Source organism: Planococcus citri, chromosome 2, assembly GCF_950023065.1.
Source record: "Planococcus citri chromosome 2, ihPlaCitr1.1, whole genome shotgun sequence".
Lineage (NCBI taxonomy): Eukaryota > Metazoa > Arthropoda > Insecta > Hemiptera > Pseudococcidae > Planococcus > Planococcus citri.
The window spans coordinates 58,193,869-58,220,819 of NC_088678.1; the positions used below are offsets into that span (position 1 = coordinate 58,193,869).

At 35.5% G+C, this 26,951-nt stretch overlaps 1 protein-coding gene across 1 annotated transcript; it reads right to left on the reverse strand.

Moving 5' to 3' along the window:
• Positions 1-274: 274 nt before the first annotated feature.
• Positions 275-23,044, reverse strand: mv (mauve). The gene is made up of 25 exons (XM_065351661.1): positions 22,709-23,044; positions 17,991-18,112; positions 17,781-17,866; positions 16,589-16,742; positions 15,308-15,528; positions 8,769-14,613; positions 8,474-8,681; positions 7,651-7,806; positions 7,418-7,571; positions 7,197-7,335; positions 6,878-7,119; positions 6,571-6,792; positions 6,376-6,488; positions 6,071-6,282; positions 5,839-5,991; positions 4,973-5,220; positions 4,807-4,873; positions 3,259-3,408; positions 2,925-3,166; positions 2,563-2,852; positions 2,318-2,487; positions 1,816-2,241; positions 1,522-1,742; positions 1,373-1,444; positions 275-1,052 (listed from the first exon to the last, which is right to left on the reverse strand). The coding sequence occupies exons 2-25, from the start codon at positions 18,069-18,071 to the stop codon at positions 911-913; spliced, it is 10,014 nt and encodes a 3,337-aa protein (XP_065207733.1). The 5' UTR covers positions 18,072-18,112; positions 22,709-23,044; the 3' UTR covers positions 275-910.
• Between the last annotated feature and the right edge of the window lie 3,907 nt (positions 23,045-26,951).

Genomic DNA, 26,951 nt, shown 5'->3' on the forward strand with positions numbered 1-26,951 from the left:
CACTAGATGAAATTGGAAACTCCAAATTCACTCTAAGCCTTGATTTCAAGATGCTGAATGCTTGAGAATATTCTCAGCATATCAATGTAGGATACCGTAATTGCAGTTGGAGCATCATGAGCGCCTTCTATGTTGGTTTCAGGTCTAAAAATGCCCCAAGTGTAGTTCTCGTAGTACTGCAATGACTGATTTTTGCCAATGGCAAACTAGTCCCTGATCTTTGAAAAAATTAAAAAGCTAGGTTGAAAAATCTCAAAATAATTACACCGAAACATACTCCATTATATATTTATTAAGAGAAATTTAGCCAAAACAAGAACAACACAACGAATGAGAAAATATAATGAGAACAACGCCGAAAAAATAGGCCTAAGCGTAAAATAAATACATTAAATCATAATAAATAAATTGCACGTATAAAAATATAAGTTAAAAAAAAAAGAAGGGAAAACGGTCACGCCCGAGCACATTTTTGGAATTAAATCTTAAATAAGTATTAAAATTATATAGGAAAAGGAAACAAGTGCTGGAAAGGCATGGCGATACAGCCGATACAGGTTCGTTAAAACTACATTTAGATTTAAAAATAAATACGGATATCAATGTCACAACACTTCGCGTAGTCTTATTCGATCATCGTAACCAGACGATTGTCACATTCTGCACACACATTTATACCACAAAAACTTACACATTTAATCACAACATCACATAGACACAATTTCTAAACGTTTATCCAAATGGGTATCTATAATAGAGAGGAGAAAACGTAATACAGCTTTGGTAAATGGCTTATAAATAATAAAATACTGCTTAAAAGATACTGCGAAGAGAGAGAGAAAAAAAGAAAGATGATCTGAGTATTTTAGATACATCACAGATATCGGTTTGTAATGAGAATGGACAGAAATCAATGCGAACAATTCACAGTGGTGAGATTTAAAAATTTGGGTGTTTTGATCGTTCCGTTCGAATTGGCGTTTTCCCAGATGAATACGTTTCCATCGCTATACGAGGCGTATAAATGTTGTGAATCGTAAGAATACGTTATTCTGGAAAAAAAAATAATTGTCACATGTGATTAATTGGAAAAAATACAATAAAAATACAGTATGTGGAAATTGAGTTTCTAAAATGGCTCAGACATTACTTTTGCAAATGAAAAGACATGAGACCAATGGGCCAAGAAATTGCCTACTTGATTTGTCGTAAATGTTTCGCATTATTTCATTTATTTATTTTTTGATATGAGATGTTGATAAAATTGCATAACCAGTTTGCCGTAAATACACTAATTCTATACTTTTTTGATGGGGTAGGAACTAGGAAGGGAGAAAAATTATTTTCTACACAAATATTGAAAGACACTCACCCAATCACAGGACAATCGGTAGACTCATTGATGATAGTTCGAACAGGTAAAAAGTTCCAAGTACTCCATAAGCTGAAACCACACAGAAAGTAATTAATCAACACCCTGATTGCAGCAGCAAACAAAATAAAATAGTACGATCCACATACCTAATCATTCCGTTTGCGTGACCAGTCGCAATGACGTTAACGGAGACACCTTCCGGAGCAGTTGAAAAGCACAAGGCGGTAACTGGTATAGATAAATTCATAGTCCTGACTAGAGTTGCGTTGACCGTATGCAAACGTAATAGACAATCTTCGCCGTTATCATCATCGTAACAAACAGTCGCGATATCACCAAGCGTTTCACTGACAGCCACCAGTTTAACCTGCCAAACATCATAATGAGACTCGTGTAACAATCATCAATCAGTTTAAAATTATTTCAAAATATCAACTCACCGGTAATTTATCGCTACTTATGGATCTGATATAAATCAACTCGTTCAGATCCCAAATAATGGTATTTTCATCGTCGCTGACTGAGACGGCGATTCCGAACGCGTGCGAGAGATAAATATTGTTGATTTTTTTCTGATGACCGAGTAAGGTGATCGGTTCCGAATCAACGTCGACGCCTCCGTTGTCCACATTAAACGTGTACTTGAAAACTAATATATTTCCAGATGTCAATCCGATCCAAATATAAGGACAGTCCGGAGTAGTCGAACAAACGGAAACTGGATCTTTCGGAGGGCAGAATATGAACGGCATTTGAGGCTGCTCTTTACGTTCTTTGATTCGTACAATACCGTCTAAATGACCCCACGATAGAAGAGCTGCTCCCAGAAGGGTAATTCCTTCGTTGACTAGATTCACCGAACGCTCCTGTAAATTGAAAAATTAATTTAGATAATCTACATTTTTTTTTTCAAATTTTCATCGGTGATTCTAAATTCCTCACTTTGCTGTAGGATAAGAGTAGAGAAGTTTGCTCCGGTAATCCAAACACGTCGTTCGTAATCAAAGGTACTAATAAAGCTACAGGACTAGAATGAAAATTATTCCACACAATCGTAGGAACCGCTTTCGAAGGTGATCCGACATAATTACCCCATTTCAATCCTCTAACACCTATTTGATAAAAAAAAAATCCGTAAAATTTCATCTCAAATACTACCATAATTTAAAAACCATCAATTAAATCACCTTTCACAACTGGAACATCGTCGTCACCATCGCGTAATAAAGTCTGCACAACCATTGGATGAGATGTACGGAAAAGTTGTCGAGGAGTTTGTCCGTACGTCTTCACCATTGTTTCCCAAGCTGCTTTTTCTAAAGAATCCGGAATCGAATCGGAATCGAAACCGTAATAAGTGGCTGGGTGAAAGACATTGATAGCATCTACAGCCTCTTTGCCAGTTTGTTTGTAACCGAATACGAGATCAATCCAGTGAGGTAAATTTTCACGAACGAATTCGGATTCTAAAATTTGCCTGAAATTTCAACAATTCTTTACGTTTTTTGTAAAACTTTTCCCTTCGGCTATATGACGATGATTTACAAACCTATGCACGAGAACGAATAATCGAGCGTCTCCTTTAGCCCAAGATGGTAACTTGACGTTATCCACCATTTCGCCATTTTGACGTACTCCGAAATTAAAACCTTCGAGGTTTAATAGAAATTCTGGTAGATAGAAAAATTCTGGAATTAGTTCTTTGACGTCTGTAGTCGATTCGGAAGACGTTAATCGCCAAGTGGTTTCTAATGAATGGAATGTTCTGTCTGGTAAATCGAAATTGTTATCCTAAAAAAGAAAAAAAGATGAATCTTTAGTACCTAATCGTCTTTCATTATTGAATATGAAATATTTATCAGAGAAATATCTTGGGAATTTACCTGGTACTGCAAGAAGATCTGAGTATACGGAGGTAGTCTTAATAAAAAGTGCAATACTGTTCCAGAATTACTATAATGCGAGGCATAATGATAGGGTTGCTGCTTGAACGAAGTTATATTTTGATTCGTCGTGCCTTCATTTTTCAAATACTGAAATATTAAAATACATCGTGAAACCTTAGTTATAACAGTTGCATAAAAAACCTTCGAAAAATGATAAAAGTTGATGATATAAGTATCTGGAAAGAAGAATATCATGTTGAGAAGGGCGAATCGGACGTTATTGATTTTTTCACATTATAAAAGGTGTCCAATTGGCTACACCATCAATCTAGATTTGGATCAAATTCGTAAATTTTTTCTGTGTCATATTTTTAAATACAAAAATTGAATTGCGCCATTTTGGGAACCACTGGCCCAACTTTAGAGTGATCTACATGACCAAAATTCATGTTTAAACAAACACAGTCTCAAAATACATGGAATAGTGCAATTTCAGTGAGATTAGAAATTTTTCGTTTTTCCCGACCAACTTGAATAAAGTTTGTACATTTTTTTAAAATTGGGAGAATAATCGCAATTGATCAAAATGAGTATAGGGAAAACTCAAAGATTTCCAATTTTGCTGAAACTGCAATATTGGGATGTATTGTGAGTTAATATTTGTCTACACATGAATTTCAGCCAAACCAGTTACTCGAAAATGGGGCCAAGGGTTTCCAAAATTTGGATGGGAGAATCGTGAAAAAATCAGTTTTCGATGTTAAGGGGTTAGAGTGGGGACCAAACTTGATCCAAACCTCGCATAAGCTCAAATTTTTATAAGATGGTGGGGGGGGCTGAAAATGGTCAAAAATAGAAAATCAAAAGATAGGTACATAATCAGTCCAAAAATCAGCCTATTATATCAAATTTGGACTTGAAAGAAAAAATTCATTTTTTCGAATTTTTTTCCAGCCTCGAAAAGTTTGGTGATATCCTCCTCCCCCTCTCCGTCAAATTGATCCAGGAAGCTGAAATTCAGAATAGGACATGTATGTACATTTACAGGGTGCCCCGCAAATCAAACGCCCTTTTTCTTTCATTTTTTCGCAAATTTGAGGATACATATTGATATTCGATTGCCTGGCTGCTGAACGACCAATCAGAATCGTCTAGATGATTATTAAAATTCAAGGCCCCACACTTTTACGTTTGGAGTAGCATGAGTAGTGTATTCTAATTTTTGCAGGGATTTTTGATTATTGAAGGAGAAAATCTCAGACATAAAGAGTTTGTTTTTGTTATTTGGGTTGCGTGGAAAATTTTCAAGGTAGTTCATGATATTTCAATTAAAATGCTAAACAAATAGGGAAATAATTTTGAAACGAAAAAGAACGAAATCAAAAGAAATACAAAAGTTAATAATAAGGATAACGTGCACGAAAACGTTAATTTCGAGCTCACTATCGTCAACAATAAATTTCAACATGTTAATTATACCGAATTAGTTGCCAATCACAAATCATCACCCTTCACACGCGACAATAAATTATTCAAAATACTCACGTTGTAATGATTAACGAAATATATTTCTTTCTTTTTATCCTGAACTGCCATCGGTTTACTTAAATTTCTGTCGGAAAAAGTAAATTAACGTATGCATTAATAAACGAAGGGAAATTTCCATTGTTTACGCAAAATAAAGGCTACCTGTATTTAAAAAATAACCAACCTATAAATCTTGGGATCTCTGATGTTAATCGATTCGCTTTTATAATCGGCCAGAATAAATGGCATGATGGGATACTGCATTAAATCGTTATACGATCTGCCGGCCATTTTGTTCAGAGTCTTTAGATATTCCCAATTCAAGATGTGACCTTCTTTCCATTTATCGACAGCGTCGCTGAGAAGCATATCGCTGACGATTCGGTTCGGTAACGAGCATTCGCCGAGAGCACTGATGAAGTTGTCTCTTTCCTGAAAAAGAAATTATAATTTAGGATATTTCGTCATAATTAACCTGGTACTAGAGAAAATTCTCGATTACAGGTCGATAAACTTTTTTTATTTTACGACCAACAGGCAATAAAATATTTCAACTTTTTTAAAATTAAAAATGAAGCCTTAACGTCGAAAATTAACGGAAAATAACCAAATAGAATCATTAAAATTGCGGTGTTAAATAGACCATTCATAATTAACGGCATGTAACATTGCATAAATGGGATTACCGATAACGAATAACCATTTCTTAGAAACAGTACTAACGATCTCTCAGTCTCACGGTACTTCCTGCTATTAGCGTCACGTTCGAGGTGTTTTTTTCACAACTATATGTTCTCGTTTGAAAAATACGTAACTGAAAGAGTACCCTCATTAATTTATTACAGCTGAATGAAGAGTAGACGTCCTTTCATCAGCCTGTTTTCTCGACTTCGTATCATCGATACGATTAATCCGCAATTAGTCGTGATCAACGTGTAATAAAACTTCTTTGACCCCAATAAAGCGGCCGATAAATTAAATCAATGTAGGAAAAAAAATTACGACATTACATCTAACACCTTGTACTATGTATGAAGTATGAACACTTACAATTTGAGAATTAAACGCAATTAGATACGTTTTGCCGTTCAATAGGAATATTTCAATGGCTCTTTCTTTCAATTGGAATCTTCTGTTATGAATTTCTTTAATTTCTTCGAATTTAACGATAAACGAAAATTGATCAGTTTCTGTGACGGTGACCTGTGCAAAAAAACGTAATAGGTACGTGAGGTTGAAAAAATTGTAAACGGCAAATTTTATCTACGATCCGACAAATTACGTTTTTTTCGCTGATATGCGTAGCGATAAAATATAAATTTTTGGCGCCGATCAGCAGTTCACCGTCGAATTCGCAGCTTGGCTGAACGTTGGTAGCGTAGCACATATGAGTAATGGTGTCGTCCATAGACAGGCTATCAAGGGCGACCGTATACATAGATTGTATGTCGTTGTTCTCGAACAGATAAGATAGCGGCGTCGTGTAATTATCTTCTATAAAATGAAATAAAAAAATGCATCGATCTTATAGTGCCGGTTTTTATCGAAAATATTTACTTTTATTAATAAAATAAAATAAATACGTACTTATTTTACTCGTATATTCCGATTTGAAATACTTCTTATCGATGTTTAATCTACATCTTCTTAACCTTTTGCGAACTCTGGCCGGACCTTCGGTTGGGTCAAGCTCCCAGCAACTATGCAAATCACACCTCGATATAAATAACCTAAATTCGTTCGCTGATAACGAAGCTTTTTATCACACGAAGCGAAACTTACTCGGGATACGAATCAGGATCGAACCAAGGAGCACGTTCGTGAGTCATCTGCTGAACTATTTGTCTCCATTTGGTTCTGGCTTCGACGTGAAGTCGATATTTATCGCGCATACCGTTCAATAATTTTTTCCTTTCTTTTCCTTGACGTTCGGAGACAGCAGCCGATATCGAGATAGCAGTTTCCGATATTTTTTTCGATAAAGATTCCCACTTGTACACGCATCTGAAACGAAACCCAAGCGTGAATTTACAAAAAGAGACTTATTTCGAGAATAAACGCTGAGTGATGATAAAAAGGCGATAAATACTTGTAAACTGCATCCTGTTGGCCTTTTTCTAATCCCCAATATACGACTGATAATTCTCTCATTGCGGCCGATACTTCGAATTGCCATCTGTCGTCGGCTGTGCCTATAGCTTGAGGCGATATTATTTCCCATTCTTGTAGGCAGTTTTTAAAATCTTCGCAGAGTTCGGCGTCTGTTTCGGATAAATCGCAACTTTTCGAGTACATCAGGTGCCATAAAAATACGGTAAATCTTTGTTCAGTCTGAAATATTACCAATGAAAAGGGTAAAAAATCGTTCAAACGTATGATGCTGAGAAGAAAAAATTATAAAAAGGTACCTCAACGTTGGTAAATACTAAAGTAGATATAATATCTTTGGCTTTCGGTTCATTTAGTAACACTTCAATAACGTACATTCGCAAATGAACTGGTCGCACAGGAGCTAACATCCAAATTAATAAATTCGAAGCTTGGTTTCTGAAAAAAAAAACAAAAATCATATTTCATTAATGAATGAGCTAATGACGGTTCAATCATTGTTTTTAGTTTCTTCAATTACCTCAATGTTTCTCTGGCCGACCAGAACACTGAACTCCAAGGAGATCCGATTCTAATATAGGGTTTGTTTTGAACGATATTTGAAACGCCGTTAATTAAAGTAGCGAATAAATGGCACGCAAATTTTACATCTTTATCGGTAACCACTGAAGAAGCTGTAAATAGAGTAATTTATCAATTAACGCACGATCTATTCATAGTTTGAAGAAGATGAATAATGGCGAGTTTACTAACAGGAGAATTGTAAATATTCCGTTGCTCGGTTTATTAGTAATTTATATCGGTCGATTAGTTCGCTTCGAGGGAGATGCTTCTTATTCGCTGCTGAAGATGCGAATGACATGATACTACTTGGAATGCTCGACAAACTAGCAGACATGGATCCGGTCACTGGAATAGAAAATTAAGATCAATATTATTATTTTTATTTTTTAAAGAAAAAATTGAAAAGAAATATTTTAATGTTAGGTTAATTGAATTCAAAAAACAGCAAACTGGTAAAAAATAAAGTCACGAAGCCATTTTAGAAAAATTAATATAAGCATCAGACAATTCCCTGACTCAGAGAGCGTTAAAAAATCAAAAAATCACCAGAAAAACGGTTTTTAAAATTTTTAAAATTTTTCAAAAATTTTCAAAAATTCAAAAATGAACTTAAGTTAACAAAAATTTAAGTTACGTGGGTTTTAAGACGTGTTTTTGAATCGGCGTGAGAAATGGAAAAAATTGAAGATCAAAAGAGACTTTTAAGCGCGGTTAAAATTAGCTTCTCAAACATTTAAAAAAGCAACACACGTCATTAAAAACTCCCTGAACCGGTTTCAAAACATCAAAAACTCGTTAAAACATGCTCCATGCAGAAGGTTTACACTGTTTACACAGCCAAAAATAATCATTCTTCACTCGAATATCTGGACAACTTATACACGCATGAGCCAAAAATTTTCGACTTCTTTTTTGGGAACCTTTTATTTGAAAAAAATTCAATTCCATTGAGAAAAATGACAAGAAAAATAATAACCACAGTTGAAATAAATAGGAATATGCGAAAACTTACTGGAGGTTAAAAACGAAGGAGATCTGCGACCTTTCATGAAATCCTGAGAATGATAAATATCGATCAACTGCAATATGGTATCCAATCCGGCCTTCAAAACGCTGCAATGCAAGTTGTGAATAATTTGCACGCATTCTTCTTCCATTCCACAAACAGCTTCTTCCGTAACTTCGAGGTATCTACATTTGTAGACTATTTCGTTTAAAATCTGCGCAAATAAACAAATAACGATTAGACGACACTCGAATCGAATCCACTTCAAAATAATAAGTTTTTTTATTCGAGCGATACGTACTTGTAAATACAATACGCCCGGTGTTTGTACACAGGTACTCATGATCAAGCTAAACAGGTCGATGATATCGCTCAGCAATACGCTATTTCCTTCGATACTGCCGTTACTTCCATCCGAGTGTATAAGCAATAGAATGGTTTTGACTAGACTTTCCACTATACCATTTTCGATGAGTTTTTTCAAAGCTTGAGGAACTTTGTTGATTAACAATCGGAAAAACCGAACTACGCTCAAGGCCAAATTCACGTCGTGCAACGTTCCCGGAAAAATAGCCAAAAGAGGCGGTAGCGCTGAGAAATGTAACGAAGGTAACGTTAAATCTTCCATTTCGTCGACTTGATCCAAGGCATCCCAATGGCAACGAGCCATCAACGAGATACAGCTGTTGACCAGTTCTTCGTTGGCCGAATACATCGATAGCTGATTAGCCAAATGATAGAAACCTTTCATTTGCATGACGAATTTGACGGTTTCTTCTTCGTCGCAGCGGACTAGCCAAGCCAGCAACGTTTTTACTACAGCGTTACGTACGGTAACGTTCGGATGATTGGCCATGATGAGGAACAACTTGTAATCGATGATGTTTTTGAAAATATTACCAATCAGACTATCTGGCAGTACGAGTATCGTATCGTGTATTAAATTCAATAAACCAGTCGATATAATGTACTGATTACACTCGTCTTTATAATTCGCGTCGATCTGATTGGCGAAAAAGTTGGTATTACAACGTCCAGTCAGCGTAGGACTGATGTACTTGTAGAAATGAGTCGAACATCTCTGCGTTGCCGAGTTCTTCATTTCAGGTACGAAATACGAAACGCCGTATTCGCTATCGGTTTCGGTCAACTGTGGTAACGAGCCAAAACTACAAAGCTCAGTTGACGGTTCGTTGGTGGCGCCGTTACTTCCGACGATACCGGAATCGGTGACTTTATCTTCGTCTTCGGATTTGGGCGCATGGACGGCAGCGGTACCTTTCAAAAAATCGTTAATCATTTGTCTTTTTTCTTGCAAATCCACCAACGATTTACTAAGACTGCGACTGTACGGAACATGGTTGTCGTTTCGTCTACCGTTACGCGTTTCTTTGGTGCTAATCGATGACCTGTAGACGGATTCGTCGTCGTCTTCGTCATGGGCTACTTCGTGTTCTTCCGATATTCCATTCGATTCGGTGGATCTTTTGAATTTACCTTGCGATAAGGAACTGAATAAGAAGTAGAAACCGCTCGCCGAATGTGTGCAGAACGAATGAGATGTCGGATGGACGACGAAAAGGTAATCGATGATGGATTTTACGTGGTCGGATGACGGAGGAGAGCCTATCATGGTTTTAATGAAACCTAAAATGGCCGCGCAAAGGTCTCGATTCACGTTTTCTGATTTCTCCTCCAAGACAAATTTCTCTTTACACATGTCCAAGGTTTTTTCTATTATATTAACCGATATCAGCTGTTCCATGTTTAGTTGCTTGTATAAATTCGTACCGAGGATTAACGAATGCAGCCCTCTGAACAACGTGATCATTAAATTAGGGTCGGCTTTTTCCCATTGTTGCCATAACGGAAGTAATAAATTCGTTATGATGTCCGGATTGCAAATATACGCGTCGGTTTTCAAATGCAGCTCTTCCAGCTCACCGATGAAGTAGTTCTTTTGGCTACACATGGCGTTAGTCAACTCGGCAAAGGCTCGACGACCCAGTTTGAAATTTGATGATGTGAGTACCTTGCCCAGAACGATATATCCGCTATAGGAATGGAATTGCGAACACAGTCGTACGTCGGAGAAACACGATTTAATGACTAGTTTCAGAGCATCGCCTTGAGTTCTTTCGAGTTGACACGACTGGACTAGTTTAGCGAACAAGTAAGCCAAGAACGGGAATCCGCCGAGTTCGTGAATGCAAGCGGAAAATGTTTTACGTTGTTCGGCCGCCATTGAAGCCAAAATGACGGTTTTCATAGGTCGACTGACTCTTTGATTTATTCTAAAATTATATTTGGTTTTTTTGAAGAGCGTCGGAGTAGCTGGAGGGAACATGGACACGGATACGGTGTTGTTGACGTCGTTCTGCGTATAATAATGAAAATATTCCGGATTTCTCGGACTGAATGTGATCAAAACGTTGTCTTGCATTTGTTTCATGTTCTCGTCGTACTGTTTGATTAATCTGGCGACGCTGAAATCCGCAGGAAGGGCGTAGCTCGCGCTACACATTAAGTCGACGAAATTTGGTTTCGAAGCGTTCGCCGAACATGTAATAACGTTTTCTGTATCCGGTCCGAAGGCTCGGATCGTTAAGCAGCATTCTTTCGACAAAATAGCCGCTCTGAACATCATGAAATTACCGATCGTGTAACGACTTTTCAACGACGTTCGCGTGTCGCCGACCATTATACAAGCTGGTCGAACTTTACGCATAAAAATACCCAAAAATATCAAATAACGAGTTTCTTCGTACAGACCGTCGATCGTAAGAGATATTTCCAGAGCGATTTTTTGCTGTTTCATCGTGTCTTTGACATTTAACACAACGTGATGCCAGTTGCCGTCGTCTAGGGGTTTTTGAAACGTTGCCTGCGACAATATTTCGAACGTGTTACCTTCCGGTCGAGCTAATCGAACTACGAAACAGCAAGTGCTCTCATCGACCCACGTTTCCAATAACAGGGTATCGTATCCAACCGATATGATATGGATCATTCCGTCGTTATTACCGTCCTCGTGTTCTTTACGATAAGTTCGATACTTCGTTTCGTCGTTACGATCGACGTATTTACGAAATTCTCCCGAAGCCGGAGTATATTTCAACCAAAACGAAGTCGAGAATCCGGTCAACCAAATGCACCAATCTAGGTTCGTGTTCAACGGTAGAGTCAATCCGCAGACTACCCAAGGTGAAGCGACCGAAGCGTGTTTTTGTATTTCGCGCATAGACAGAGCTAAAGCTTCGGCTGGGTCGTCAGATTCTAAAGTTTGATCCATCGGCGTTACAGGGAAGGATAAATAATATGACGGTTGAGCCTCGGAAGAAGTTTTATTCACCACTGACAGCAAAGCGTTCAACAGATGATCGAATGGAGCACGAGTGATTCGCAAGAAATCGAAAAATTTCGCCAATTCGTGACGTTCGACTCTGTAATAAAACAAGACGGCGAGGAATTGCGTAATAGCGTACTGCACATCGGTCTCTTCCGGGGTCAAGAGCTCTTCAGCCAAACTCTCTTGTAGTTTATCCAGAAGTTTCGAAGCGACGCCGTGTTTCGTGAGTTCCAAACAAATATCCGGGTTTTTCTTACAAACCACCGTGATATGATGTAAACAGTACAGAGTCTCTTCGGTACACTGATCGACTTTCAAAGCGTTAATCAGGTCCACTGCGATCGTACAAATGGTAGGATAAAGCAAGGAAGATTTCGAGCAATTATCCAACAACGAAACTAATCCGTCTCCGTCTTCTTCGGATACTTCCGAGAATGCGTTTTCTACATTGGACCAAGATATCACTTCGTCGTCGGCTTCGTAACCGTCGTTATCGTAATTCACGTCGTTTTCGAATATAGAAGCCGTAGTCGGGCAGTTCCACTCTTCTTTGTGGAAATTCTCCATTCTTTCGAGGGATAACAACGAGTCGCAAACTTGCTTGATGGATATTTTGCCAGCTTTCAGCGCGTCGTTTAGTAACTCCTTGACGCGGCTTTCGATGATGCTTGTGTCATCGAATAAACACAAACAGATCACGAGTAAAGGTTGCGTCAGCTTGAGACGAACGTCGTCGACCGATATATCTTTATTTTTCGAATTACCGCTTAGCACGGGTTCTTCATTGGATAACGTTTTCAAAATTAGGAACAGAACATTTTGAAATTTCTCTTTGGCAGGGCCGAATCTAAAATATAACTTTATGATCGAGCTGCGAACTATCAAACGTTCCAACGTGCACGTGACAGCTCTCAATTTATGTAACAGTTCTCTACAGTCTTTCGGTGGGGCACCGTTGGCTGGATTTTCATCGCTCACGGTTTTCGTAACTTCGTCGTAATAATCGTCGAAGGTTTTCATCAGCACAGTCAATTCGGTGGTACATGTTTCGAGTAAAACCGGTGTAAAAGAATCGGGTGCGGCTTCCAGTTGGGATAATTTACACATGATACGAGTTTCTAGAATCCGACTGCATAAATCGGTGAAATTGCCATCTTGAAGTAGATTACGTACATCTTTCATCTGCAACAGGTCGTCGATTTCGGTGGAAAAATCGCGATACACGTTGGCATCGCCGAACAACGACAGACAAACCAAGATGGCATCTTTGTAAGCGGATTTATCCCGCGAATATTCCTTTTCGGCGAATCGAAATAAAGATCCGATTACGTTGCATATGAAATATCGTCGAATATCGCAGTGAAAATTACCGAATATTTTCAGCAAATGACCACCGACCATGCGTACAATTTTCGAATCGTCATTCACTAATAAAGCTTTATACTCTTCCAAATATTTCCATCTGTCGGTCGTCGATGTTTTTTCGTCAACTTTGCACAGCGGACAATCGTCGTATTCGCACATGCCAACATCGGCGTAAAATTTACGTTCGAAAAATAGCAATATTAAATTTCTCGTCGCCGGTTTCCGATTAATCAACGATTTGAGTAACTTGGGTAAAAACCAATGCACTGGAACGCAACAGCAACATCCGCAATACAGCAATATACGCAGCACGCTGCTGGTCAATTCTTCGTCCGCATCTTCTAAGACAATTTTCAGCAAAACGACGAAAGTAGAAGTAATGCAGCAATTTTCGTGTAACGCCGCTGGCGACAGTATCAATGCTTTGTACGCTTTACCGAACAGGTTATCGTGATGATTGTACATATTCAAATCGATAGAATTTTCTCTGCCATCGCAACGGCTATTTCGACGTTCTTCGAATCGGTTCACTTTGCGACGTAGTTTCTTGAAACGAACGATCAATAGACCGAAAAACGTAACGATGATTTTAACGCGTTTAATGCAAACGCTACGGTCGACGTAAGGTCTCGGCGTTAAAAATGTCTTGATGATGTTCTCGATTAATCGACCGCCGGAGCATCCGATAAACTGTCTATAAAGTTTATTAAAAGTGCACAAATTCTTGGTAATGTTTTCTTGCCTGAGTATTTGGAAGAACAAATTAACGATGCTGTAGAGTAAGCTGTACAAGAAATCCAAATTACGTTGCACAGCTACGCTATCTTCGCATTTATTAACCGAATTGCATACTTCTTGTAAAAGCTGCAAGAATATCTGTACGACGCCGTTTTGAGACAGCGAATCGATAATCTTCTTACATTTTTTCGTACCGTTGGCGCAAATGATTAATAAATAGGCTAACTGAGACCGCAGGATTTCAATAGACGCGTGATCTTGTTTATAGAATCGGTACTGTACGACGCATAAATTCTCCAAGGTGAATTTAATCACCGAGCTGATGATTTCTTCGTATTCGTCGACGTTGAAATTGTCGCCTTCGCAGAGGCGTTGTAGCGAGCTTAGAATCAACGATCGAAATTCCAAGCAATTGATACGTCTGTCGAAGAGCTGACGTACGGCTTCGTTTTGAAAATGTTCTAATTTTATCGAATCCTCCGATTTCGCATGGAATACCGAATCGGTCGAGGAACTGGTATCTCTGTTATGTTTGGCGAATAAAAAAGCCGATGTTTGAGTGTTTTCCAACGGTGATAAGAAAAGTTTCGGCGTGTAAGCGACATCTTGGTCTAACGAATCGGAATCCAATGATTTTATTCGTAACGTGTTTTTGTAATCGAGCTCGTGTTCAAGAGCTAAACGTTTTTCATATCTGCAAAATTAAAAATTTACGATAACGTAAGTACGTATAATGCGAAAATGCAGTTTATAAAATAAAACTGTGTTTTTCAACAGTCTGGTTATGATAAGTTGGTAGGTAAGGTAAAATTAATTCAACCGATTATTATTTCAACATTCGAGACTTTTTTTTTGGAACATACTTTAATACAAATTATGAAAATTTGAAACCGACATTACAGCGCGGCGTTATCTTTTCAAAACGAAATTTCGCGCAAAATACAAATTAATCGTCTAGATTATCATTTTACAACATGGCGCAACAAAAAAATAAAAATTGCGTTATGATAAGAAAAATATGCAAATACGCGAATACAAATTTGAGATAAGACACCATTGCGTAAAATTTCGCACCATCTTTGAAAAGATACCTACAGTCACGTAATACCCATTGATCACCGGTTTAAAAATACATTATGAGCTAAATGGTAAACGTGTCTTATCGTTATCAATTTCAATAGGGTGGTGATGTTAATGAAACTCATCATTTTATTCACCAACGATACTTTGTAACATGATAATTAACTAGATACAATTTAGATACGAGCATAATCGAATCAATGGAATAAAATGATCAAACGATATCGATACGATGTAAACGTCGCAACGAACTAACGGAACGAAAAACGGCGAAATGTGAACAAGAAAAATGTAATGATAATAATTACTTGGATAAATTGAAATTCTTCTTCTGACTAGATTTATGGAGAAAATTTTTCGTCTTGCGTTTAATAGTGTTCAATTTATCTTGCACAACATCGTCGATATTTCTTTGTTCGTTATCCAACAAATAAGCATTGGTTTTTTCACAACCTAGACAGTCTTCGTATTCAACAACCGCGTACAACGACATCAGCAAATTCGACAATTCGAACGCCGTTCGTATTTTCTAAAACAGAAACGTTAAACATCGATTACAAATCAAGTTAAAATACAATTTTCAAAGTAATAAATATAACAAACACCTTTGAGACCTCCATTCAAGAATGAAAAAAAATAAATGACGGCGAGCTTGATTTTAAAACACACGGCATATGAGAGCTTATTGAGATAGCCTGAAGACTTACCTAAATACCTTACATAGTAATATCGATTGATGTTCTCGATATTTTATCAATTTAAAAAAACATCAATTAACGAAACTATTCTTCCCATAGAGCCTTCGTTAATTCTGCTCAATTAGTGGAATCATCTTATCATAGCTCACAACGAACCTCTTTACTATCTTTACCAAGAAACCTAATAAAATTTTTGAAAATAGCTAATTTTACGCATCGAAAGAAGCGTTTTAATTACGGTGTCAATAATTACCTAATTTCATCGGATTATTTCGGAAGATTACCGAATAGTTTTCATATTATCAACCTTTGATCTTCTTCACAACATTCAATAAGTACCTATATCTACCATTTAGTACTATCTACAGCTACATCGTACACCAGGGACCAGGGAACGAAGTGCATTCGAACTATTCCACATTTTGAAGGTGAAATTTAAAATAATTGCAATTTTCTTAACTCGACTTTTCTATCAGTAATTTCGCCAACATTAAGGGTATTGATTCTTGATGATTAGAAATTACGTTGATTTAAATTACCATAATAATCAACATCAACAATTACACATGCGTGATTCATGAAATGAAACAATACATACAAATATAACCGGAAAGTATACAGCTGATAGATAATAAACACACATTGTTATCTTTGGATTTACTCGTACAATTTACTACAAATAGTAAAGCCAAGCTAACACACCTATCTTTGCTATTTTGAATTCGAGCAACAATTTAAAGATAGGTATAATAACGATGAATTCGTTAATTTATGTACGAGTAGAAATTATGAGCAACATAATACCTCAATTTATTTACCAGTAAATAATTTATGTACTTTCATCGAAGTTAATAATAATGAATCATTTGTTTCATGTTTATTGATACTAACCGAATTGCGAAATAACTGTAGAACAGACAGACATCTCCAACCTCTTTCTTCTAAAAAATATTTACGAAGAGGAGCCAATTCATCGGTTTCATTTGATTCTGAACAAGCCTGATGAACTTCTGAGATAAATTCACGAGCTAATACATCAGAAACGCTGAAACAAACAAGAAGCAATTATAATTTAATTAGAAGACTACGAAATAATGCCGAGTCAATAATAAACACGAAGGATATAGATTTCACTTTCAAGAAAGCTTCGATTACAAAGCTAGGCTAGCGACGAGTAAGATCAACAAGATTTTACGAAAACAAACAAAAAAACACTATAATGCTACCTATTAATAACCATTGAAATAGCTCGAAGATGAAATTATAAATTTCAAATAATCTAATTGGTTATTAATGTATTGACCAAGATGCGAATGAAATGACTTGAAAATATGTAAAAATCAAAAAATGGATATCAAGAAATTTCATTGGTTAGGTATTCGGTAATGAGATTTTCCGATAGGTACCTAATTAGATATGCTTGTTCGTGTCCAGCATCTTTAGCTAAGTTAAGTTTGATAATCGTTTCGAAATCGAAAGTTAAGTTGGGAACTTGAAAAAAATGGCTTGAGATCAAATGAGAATTGTCCTAAAGACTGCTTACAGTAGGCAATGAGCATCATAAGAAATTCTCTCATTAACTGGCAAGTGGTTACGAACATTTCATCTATCCGTAAGATTTTATTTCATAAAATCCTTGAACGTCATATAATAAATCAAAACCGCAAAAACTCCAACGTTTTTTGAATATCGTGTTTGCTGAAATTATTATCTCTGGATGTGGTTTATCGTCATGAAGTCGACACAATATCGGGCAATTTGATACAAAACCGTAACTATTTTTCTCTCTAGTCTCTCTCTCTCTTTCTACGTACGGTACCTATCCGGTTACGCATATTCAACACAGGTAACGTAAATTTACCTTTACGAATCGTTATCAATTACGTAACATGTGTAAAACCCAATAATAAGTAATCAATTGATAACAACGAGAATAATTGGGAAAATTAAAGTAACTAATTCAAAATGTATTCGATTCGGATATTGATCATTTTCTCGTAAATTTAGAAACGTAATAGTAATACCTATATCTAATATGACGTAGTGAAAATTTGTCACCTAATTAGGAGACATATTCGCTTACTCGTATTGTAATTTATTGATGATATTTTTATTCGTTTGAAACTCGAGAAGAAGATGAACCAAGAAATAATCCAACCAGGTCTTTTTCTGCAACAAAATGAAGAAAATAAATAAATATCGGTAATGAAAACGAAATTTTAATAAGGTTTCGATCATTGCAATAACATTATGCGTAGGTAGGTATATTACACAAAATGGTACAAATATTTACCTCGTTGAAATCATTTTCGGTAGACAAGAATTTATTCCACAAACATTGTAATTTACTTTCGGCATCATCCATTGCATCCATTCAGCTCTTCGGTAACTGGAGTTTCACCGTGACTATTCGGTCTATAAAAAGATAACGACCGAACATAAGAAATTATAGCCTATTAAAATTAAAATTCTCATACTCAAGTAAGGTACTATTTTCCCTTAAGTAATTAAAAAAAAATTCTCCAATAATATTGAACGTGATTCAAATGAACGCTCGTTGAATACAAATTTATAAATTTTACTAATTAGAAATACGTCAATATTTGTTATTCGGTATAACGAGCACTTCAGCTGTAATTTATGAGTCGAATTGATAACGAAATTTGCCCTCAATCGATATACGCTTTAAAAAAATATAGAAAAAAATCAATAAAAAAACGTTCCTAATTTAATGCAAATGCAAAAATTTCATTAGGAATTCCGATTTGAATGTCCTCGCTTTTCATTCGAAATAGTACATTACATTACTAGATGAATAAAGTGGGTGATTATGAACGAGTGCGAAGTTACTGCGCGAGTCGAAGACGAGCGCTGTAACTTTGCACGAGTTCATAATTACACACTTTATTAATCGTGTAGTGTAAGGTGCTTTACATAATAAACACTCGTAACCTCACCATTTTACACTTCTGTTGTTTAGATGCAAAAAATGTGCGTCTATGAGTGACCAAACTTCACCGGTTAAATTTGTTAAATTATGTCCAAACGTAACACGTACGTAATGGCGAGTTTCGCGGCGTTGCCACATAACACTAGGGATATAATACGCTCATTATGTACGTGTTTGACCCGACATTAGGTCGCTCATAATGACGTACATTTTGCATCTAGCGACAGAGGTGTAATGATGAGATTACGAGTGTGTATTACGTAAACTAAGTTATTTACATATTATAACCGTACAACCAACGTGTAGGTAAAAACATAAAATGAAAAGAATTTATACAAGTTGAGTAGGCATAGGTATAGCTTGCTATAGATGAGATCAATTACGATACGATTAAAAATCATTTCTCATTTCACATTTGTAAGAAAATACACATACCTAATTTCAATTTATAATTTTTTTAATTTACTGTAAAAGGATATAGAAACGATTTTTTTCCTCATTTTTGGAAGAAAAAGCAGCAATTTAGAAGGAAATATGTTTCAAGGGGTCGAGTAAAGGTAGGACTAGATAGCTACCTACTCATTGATTTTTTTCTCTACGAACCCGAAGAACCGGAATAACTCATTAAAATGGAAGACATTCAAGTAGACAAGTAAACGAAGGCGATAATATGTACATACTTAATATGCATCTGAAAATTTGCCACATCGAAATGTCAACTTCCAGTTTTTTTTCCCAAAGTGAAGTTGCAAGTACCTAATTTTCATAACCCCCTCACCCCTGCCAGGACCCTGTGTGTTGAGAAAAAAATAGAAGTTGTAACTGAATTACTTTTTTGTAGTTTAAAAAAATATTTTTCGAAATATAAGCTTATAGAAATAAAAAATTTGATCACTTTTTTTGGGCTCTTCAAGTAATAATGTTCCTTAATTCAAAATTTCCAATGTGGCAACCTTGGTAAATTTTGTATTTGGATGATTTTTACCAAAAAAAAAAATCAAAACTTTTTAAAAAGGTTGCCAAAATTTATTTATTTATTTATTGTTGAAATTCTTTCATTTTTTGAGTTTATATGACAATTTTTCGTTTCTAGTAAAAGCTAATTCTTGACAAAGAAACGTGATTTTGACAATTTTTGCAAAAGAAAATGCTTTATGGCAATTTTGACAAAAAAAATAAGACTTTTGGACAATGTTGGAGAAAAGTTGGATTTTTTTAAACATTTTTTTACAAAAAACCACAAATTTTGACAATTTGCTAAAAAGCGAAATTTGTTGTACATTTTTGACAATTTTAGCGAAAAGCAGGACGTTTTGTGAATAACAATATTATTAGATATAATAAGTAGATAAGTATATTTTCGCATTTTTTTGGCAAAAAATAAAGATTTTTGAAAAAAAAACAATATTTTTGTCAATTAGGACAAAAACGAGAATTTTTAAAAAATTTTGAACTGACAATTTTAGTGAAAAGCGACCCCTTTTGAAAACTATAAGGAAAAAAGATCCTTTTTGTCAATTTTTGGTAAAAAGCGAAACTGTCGAGTAATTTTAGTAGAAAAAGGTGAGATTTTCCTATTTTTTTTTTTTTTTACAATTTTTTGCGAAAAAACGTGACTTATCAGGATTATTTAACGACAATTTCTGGCATAAAAGGGAGACTTCCGAGCAATTTATTGGGGAAAAAGTGATCTAAGGAGCAATCTTGCTAGAAAGCCGGATTTCTTGTCAATCTACTTCACCGCTTGCCTCTCCTCTTCCCAGATTCTCAGCTAAACTTAAAAGTACAATGAACCAGTTCGATGACTCTTTCACAAAGTGATCTCCATTTCCTCATAAAAATTTAAAGAATTCAAGTGCAATTATGCACACCAACTCTAGATGGATTGAAGTAGGTACTTTCAAAAAAAATTCGCACGTCTCCAATGCCATAAACCATTAAGGTACACGTCAGCATTCTTATTGAATTCCTTCTCGTAAATTAGTGATTTTTTTTTAAAAACATGAAACGCAATTTTAACTAGATGAGCAAAAACAAACGTCGTCATTTAAGTAATTAACATTCTGCAGAAGAAATTCGAGATTGAACGTAGAGGCACGATTACTACATATTTTTTGTACCTACTTAAACGAGGGTAAAAAAATACAGTATTTTTCGGATAACATGCCCACAGTAAGATTCATAGGTCGAAAAATACATGATTGTACGTACATTCGAAGATTTTGAAACTGTTTCTCAATAATTCGCAATACTACACGATGAACAGGAAAACAGGTTCTTCTAGACTGGTTTAGCAAATAGACACTTTTTATATCTACGAGTATGCTTAAAAATAACTTGCATTTGGAGAATTACCTGGACAACTACATATTATCCGCATGCTTATTCTAATTATACATTCGAAAATCTTCGTTTGGCCCATGAAAGTTTGTTATCAGTCCGATACGTGAAGTTTGGAAAGTGTATTTTTTTACTGAACTCCAAGATCGTCAGAAAATGAGTGAAATAATTTTCGATTAGAAGTATTAAAATAAAAGTTGAATAGGGATTAGTTTTTCCAACTCTTAACAACCATGCAGAAATATCTGCTTATTAGAAATTGCCTCCACGAGTATGTTGGAGCTAGAGGATCATGTATTTGTAATTTATTACATGCATGCAGCAATATTCTCGAATTACAAGCAAGGAAGCCGAGAAGCTTAATGCAATCGCGTTATCGTTGTCGAATAACGACATGTCGATACATAATTTATAGTTGATCGGATACCAACAATTACTGGTAGTTGGATTATATCCAAATGCAATTCTATCGAATACTTTAAATCCATATATAAATCCTAACCGCAGTAGGTAGGTAGAGGTAATAAAAATAAAATAAAACCGTGTCTAAAAAATCATCACAACACAATTCTTAATTTTTCAAGGATAAAATATCAACACCCAAGATATTCTGTAAACATGCTAAAAGTAACATCCTCAGACAGCTTTCCTTTTTATTATAAAGCTTCCGGCTACATCATGTTCTTTGACGTATTAATTAAGTAACTTTGGAAAATCGTGTCAGATTATTCGAAGCGTAAGGAATTATTTCGCAAAGTAGGTACCTATTTAAAATTCGATCCATCTGCATCTACCAATCACGTGCTCCTATTTCACATTGCCAACCTAAGTTTTTACCAAAAAACTTTCATTGGGGTACTCGATATTTCTGTGCACCCTGTACCAATACGAAGCGTATTTCATTTCCTTCAATAAAATAATCATCGTTTCGTTGATAACAATTATTGAAATACTACACAATAATCGTATTTACATCGAAAGGTGAACCTATTTTATGAACAGAAATTCGATATCGGATCCGATTTTTCACCGAGTCGAGTCCTTCACGGTATTCTGACTTCTTCGGTATTTTTTTTATTAATAATTAAAATAAATTCGTATTGCGTATACTGGTGCAACAATTTAGATGCAAATATGACCTATATTTTTCGTCTCAATTATGCGGACGACTCGATATTAAACTAATATGAAAAACGGTGGTACGGTTCACGTTTAAATTGGGAATTCTACTAATGCACACTGAAATACATGATCGTAAAAATTATTTTTGAAAAACACACACCGGTTTCCAATCATCGAATCTACCAAGCATTGGAACTGTTTGACTTATGTAAATATGAAGAGACCGGATTTCAACATAAATTTCTCTTCTTTATCAATGCAGTAACTGACTGCATGTAACTGTATTATCTGTACGTTATGAATTGATAATGCACATTCACCAAAAAACAAACTTGGAATTTGGATAACATCTACGAGTACTTTCGCTGAACGTCGTAATCGATTTTATAATTCCAATACGACTCCATTGATGTAATTAAGGTGCTACATTCAGTCCTAGGACCATTGATTGATGAGCGCATTTGAAGAGTCGAAACAATTCGGAGCTTAAAAAATTTTCATTTTCGTAGAGGGTGGAACGTTATCATAGAACTGAATATAAAATATCCGACAAATAGTACATAATATATATAAGATGAAGTTGAATATTGAATACTTACAACAATAGAGAATAGTTAGGTTATTAAACTGAACGAAATAGTCAACACAAGAATATAAGTCATGGTCACTAATTTACAACGAACTATGTGATAATAAACACTTCGATGCAAATGAGAAAAAAATCACGATACCTGCACCAAAATTGTCAACTTTCGAATGTTTTGTTCAATGAATGAAAAGGTATTTAAAAACACCGACGCACAATGATGATAATTAACACTAAAATGATTGGAAACACGCGGATTTTTCACAATTTATTTCACGCACAAGAATTTTCTATCGCGTTTTCGTTTGAACTGTTTGGAAGTTTCAAGTTGGATCAATACATGTTCTGATTCAAGAGGAAATTTTTGATAAAAAAAAAATTACAAGCGAGAGATGTCTGTCGGCGATTTAAAGAACTACTTAAGTGTGTGTGATTAGGGCTCTATATAAACCAGGTGAGCGCATCCACCATTTTGTTCCCTGAAGTGATAACGAACCAGTAATTATGCATACAATTTCTTATGTAAAAAATGCAATTTTTTAAATTGTTCGCGAGTTTGGGTGAACTGTTATGCAGTCTTAAATTAAAGACAATAAAATTCCCTATAGATTGATGTTAAATTTTGATCATTTCGCGTAAAAATAACGATTTTATGAATATTTCTATTTTACTGATTTTTGCATACTACGTACGTCATCTTTAAAGTAAAAATACTCGAAATTTTCAGTGGACACATAGGTATTTTATTACAGTAAAATGTTCGTTATTTTATCCTCTTTAAAATGAGCTATTACCGAAAGCTCTACATGCAACCGTTCAAAAGTTTTCGAAGTTGAAAGTTGCGAAAATCAGCTGCGGGCAGTAAGTATTTGACTTTGAACAAATTTTACTCAAAATTTTCAACGGACACATGGATATTTTAATACAGCAAAATGTTCGTAATTTTATCGTCTTTAAAATGAGCTTATAACGAAAGTTCTACCTCTCATCGTTCAAAAGATCTTGAAGATCAAAGTTGCGGAAAGTAAAATACTGATCAAAACTAAGTGACTGATAACAGTGATAACACAATTTGACCACTTTCCGCAACTTTGAACTTCAAAAACTTTTGAACGGTTGAAGGTAGAGCTTTCGGTAAACAACCATTTTAAAAAGGATACAATTACAAACATTTTGATGTATTAAAATACCTACGTGTCCACTGAAAATTTCGAGTAATATTAGTTCAAAGTTCAGTACTAACCATCCGCAGCTTGTTTTCCCAACTTTCAACTTCGAAAACTTTTGAACGGTTGCATGTAGAGCTTTCGGTAATAGCTCATTTTAAAGAGGATAAAATAACGAACATTTTACTGTAATAAAATACCTATGCGTCCACTGAAAATTTCGAGTATTTTTAGTTTAAAGACGACGTACGTAGTACGCAGAAATCAGTAAAATTGAAGTATTCATAAAGTCGTTATTTTTTCATGAAATGATCAAAATTTAACATCGATCGATAGGAAATTTTATTGTCTTTAATTTGAGACTACACGTAAGTTCACCCGGACTCGCGAACTATCGAGAAAATTGCATTTTTTACGTGAGAAATTGTATGCATACTTACTAGTCCGTTATCACTCAGGGAACAAAATGGCCGATGCGCTCACCCACTTTATATAGAGCCTTAGTGTGATGTGTGATGTGATTGGTGATGGCGCGGAGAGAAACGTTTCAGAAAAAATGTGATTGGTTGATTAATTTTTTCGAACGAATTTTTTCATTGGTTTGGACTTTGGAAAATTTTGGTCAGTTTCTGCTTGAAATTTCGCTACGCTTGATGCTTTCCGTCACTTGTGAATTTTCAACTTTCGTATCTCTTTGAGTTGTGAGTTCTGACTGAGAGATTCAACTCATATCTGAACTTCTGAAGTACCTATCGAATCGATTTATTGCTTTTTAAAGTCTTTAAAATTGAAGCTTTGATAGAAAAAAAAATTCGAAATTGAGAAAGTTTGGAATAATTGAAAATTGGAAATATACAAATAAAATGGATCATACTTCATACATAATAAATGAAGAAAATATAAAATCACGTGTCACTGACTGTCAGTGAAGCTCAATTTATTTTGTTTTATTCATTATCAATCATCATAATTTTTTTCTGTAAAAATGAAAATGAGAAATAGATTCTACGAAAATTTTTTTTTCATTTTTTGAGAAAAGAAAACGATTTCCTCATTTTGATTAAACATACTTCGGAAATTATCACACTTATGAATTATGATTATGACTAATAAATTCATTCGTAATCGTGATCGTAACACACCAACGTGCACCAACGACTAACGAGGTAAAATATTAAATAATTATGTAATATCAATATCATTTTGGATTTCGGAAACGAATGATGAATCAAACGATCATTCTGATTTTAATAATTTCAAAATTCTTCATTAACAACAATCAATACCACCAATAGGACCACAATGACAAGCAAGCTCAATGAATTGAAAAAATTCAACCAAATTGTTTCTATTCCTTTTATAGTGGTTTCTAGTAAATTAAATTTTGTTTTCCTATTCAGCGTTTAGTGCTGCATCAGCCCCTAAAAATGGTAACAAAAAATGTGGGGTGACGCCATTTGATCAGTATGACAAACCATCAGCACGCCAAACTATCAGCATTTTATTCTACAAAATTAAAAAACCTTAAAAGCGCAAAACCAGAGTATAAGCACGCCAATTCGTCAGTACGTCAAACCATCAGTACGCCAAACTATCAGCAATGAATTTTTGACTGAAGTAGAAAGCAGCATATTCGTATTCGGCATGATTTTGTAATTATTAAAGAGAGGTTAGGTTAAGGTTAGGTTAAATGCTGATATGTAAATATTGAGGGAGGGCGCGAAGCGCCCGACCGAATAAGTGCAGAGTGAGCGAAGCGAGCTCTTGCTCCGAGTGCGGCCCTTGAGGGGCCGCGAGGGCGCGAAGCGCCCGATTCACGAGGAGTACTCGCGTAGCAAAAGTAGGAGATGCGGACACGCGCGAGGCGAAGCCGAGCGCGCACCCCACGCGTTTCTTTAAAAAAAAATTTAAAAAAAAATTAAAATCGGAAAAAGGGCACTTTTGAGTGATTTTACGACGTTTTTACAAAAGTTTAAGTTACGGTCATGACTTCTTGCTTAAAAACACCAACGCACGCAACATTGTAACCTTACAAAAAAGGTGCCCCTTTGCTTCGGATACACGGATAGACGCTTGTCATCTATGCTGACCGTTTGACGTACTGATGGTATGGCGTACTGACGGATTGGCGTGCTTATACTTTGGTTTTGCAGTTTTTATTTTGTGAAATAAAAATAATAAAATGCTGATAATTTGGCGTGCTGATGGTTTGTCGTACTGATCAGATGACAGTAAACCAAAAAATGTTGAACGAATGAAAAAATTCACCGTCGGCGCCATCAATGTTCGTAAAAATTATTGAATTAGGAAAAAAATCGAAAAAGTGTGACGATTTCTAATTCTAATCGTTTGCCTTCGTGATGAAAGTTATGCAACTTATTCGACACATGCGCGCCTGACTTTGCGCATAAACACCTTCTTACTTCTTTGATAAGGAAGAAACTGATTGATAAGAGCACGGCAAATTGTAAAAATTTCACGAAATTGGAAATTATAATAACGTGATTAACGATTGTATTTTAATTCATGAAATAATAATTAACAACTTATGAATTTCCAAAAAACGTCGCCTTCAACGTTCAATTAATAATTTACCTTCATCATGCTCGATCCGATCGAAAAGAAATCCTCTGTAAGTAATACACAATCATACTACTAAATCATTCCTACATTTTGTTGAATAGGCGAGTATTGATTTTTTTGACATTCTTCAGGGATACTATTTCTTTGGTAATGATGTGTTCGGCATTCCATGTTTCCGCGACAGTTTTCTGTATGGCATGTCAGCAGCCACGGGTGGTTCTTTTCTCACATTTTTGCTCACAAGTAATGGTATGAGATCGCTCCATGTCGCTTTTGGCGCTCTGATAGTCACCGCTTTTCCATACATGTGTGTATTACATCAACTTTTTAATGAAATTATTACATCGCTTTGTTTTTACTGATTTGCATAAATTTCTGACACAGGATATATTGTCAGGAGAAACATTATGACACAATAAAGCGGTTGAAAGAAGTAGAAGATCGAGTGAAAAGTAAAACCAACACAGATTTTACAATCACGGATGACCTACCACTGGAAGACTTCAG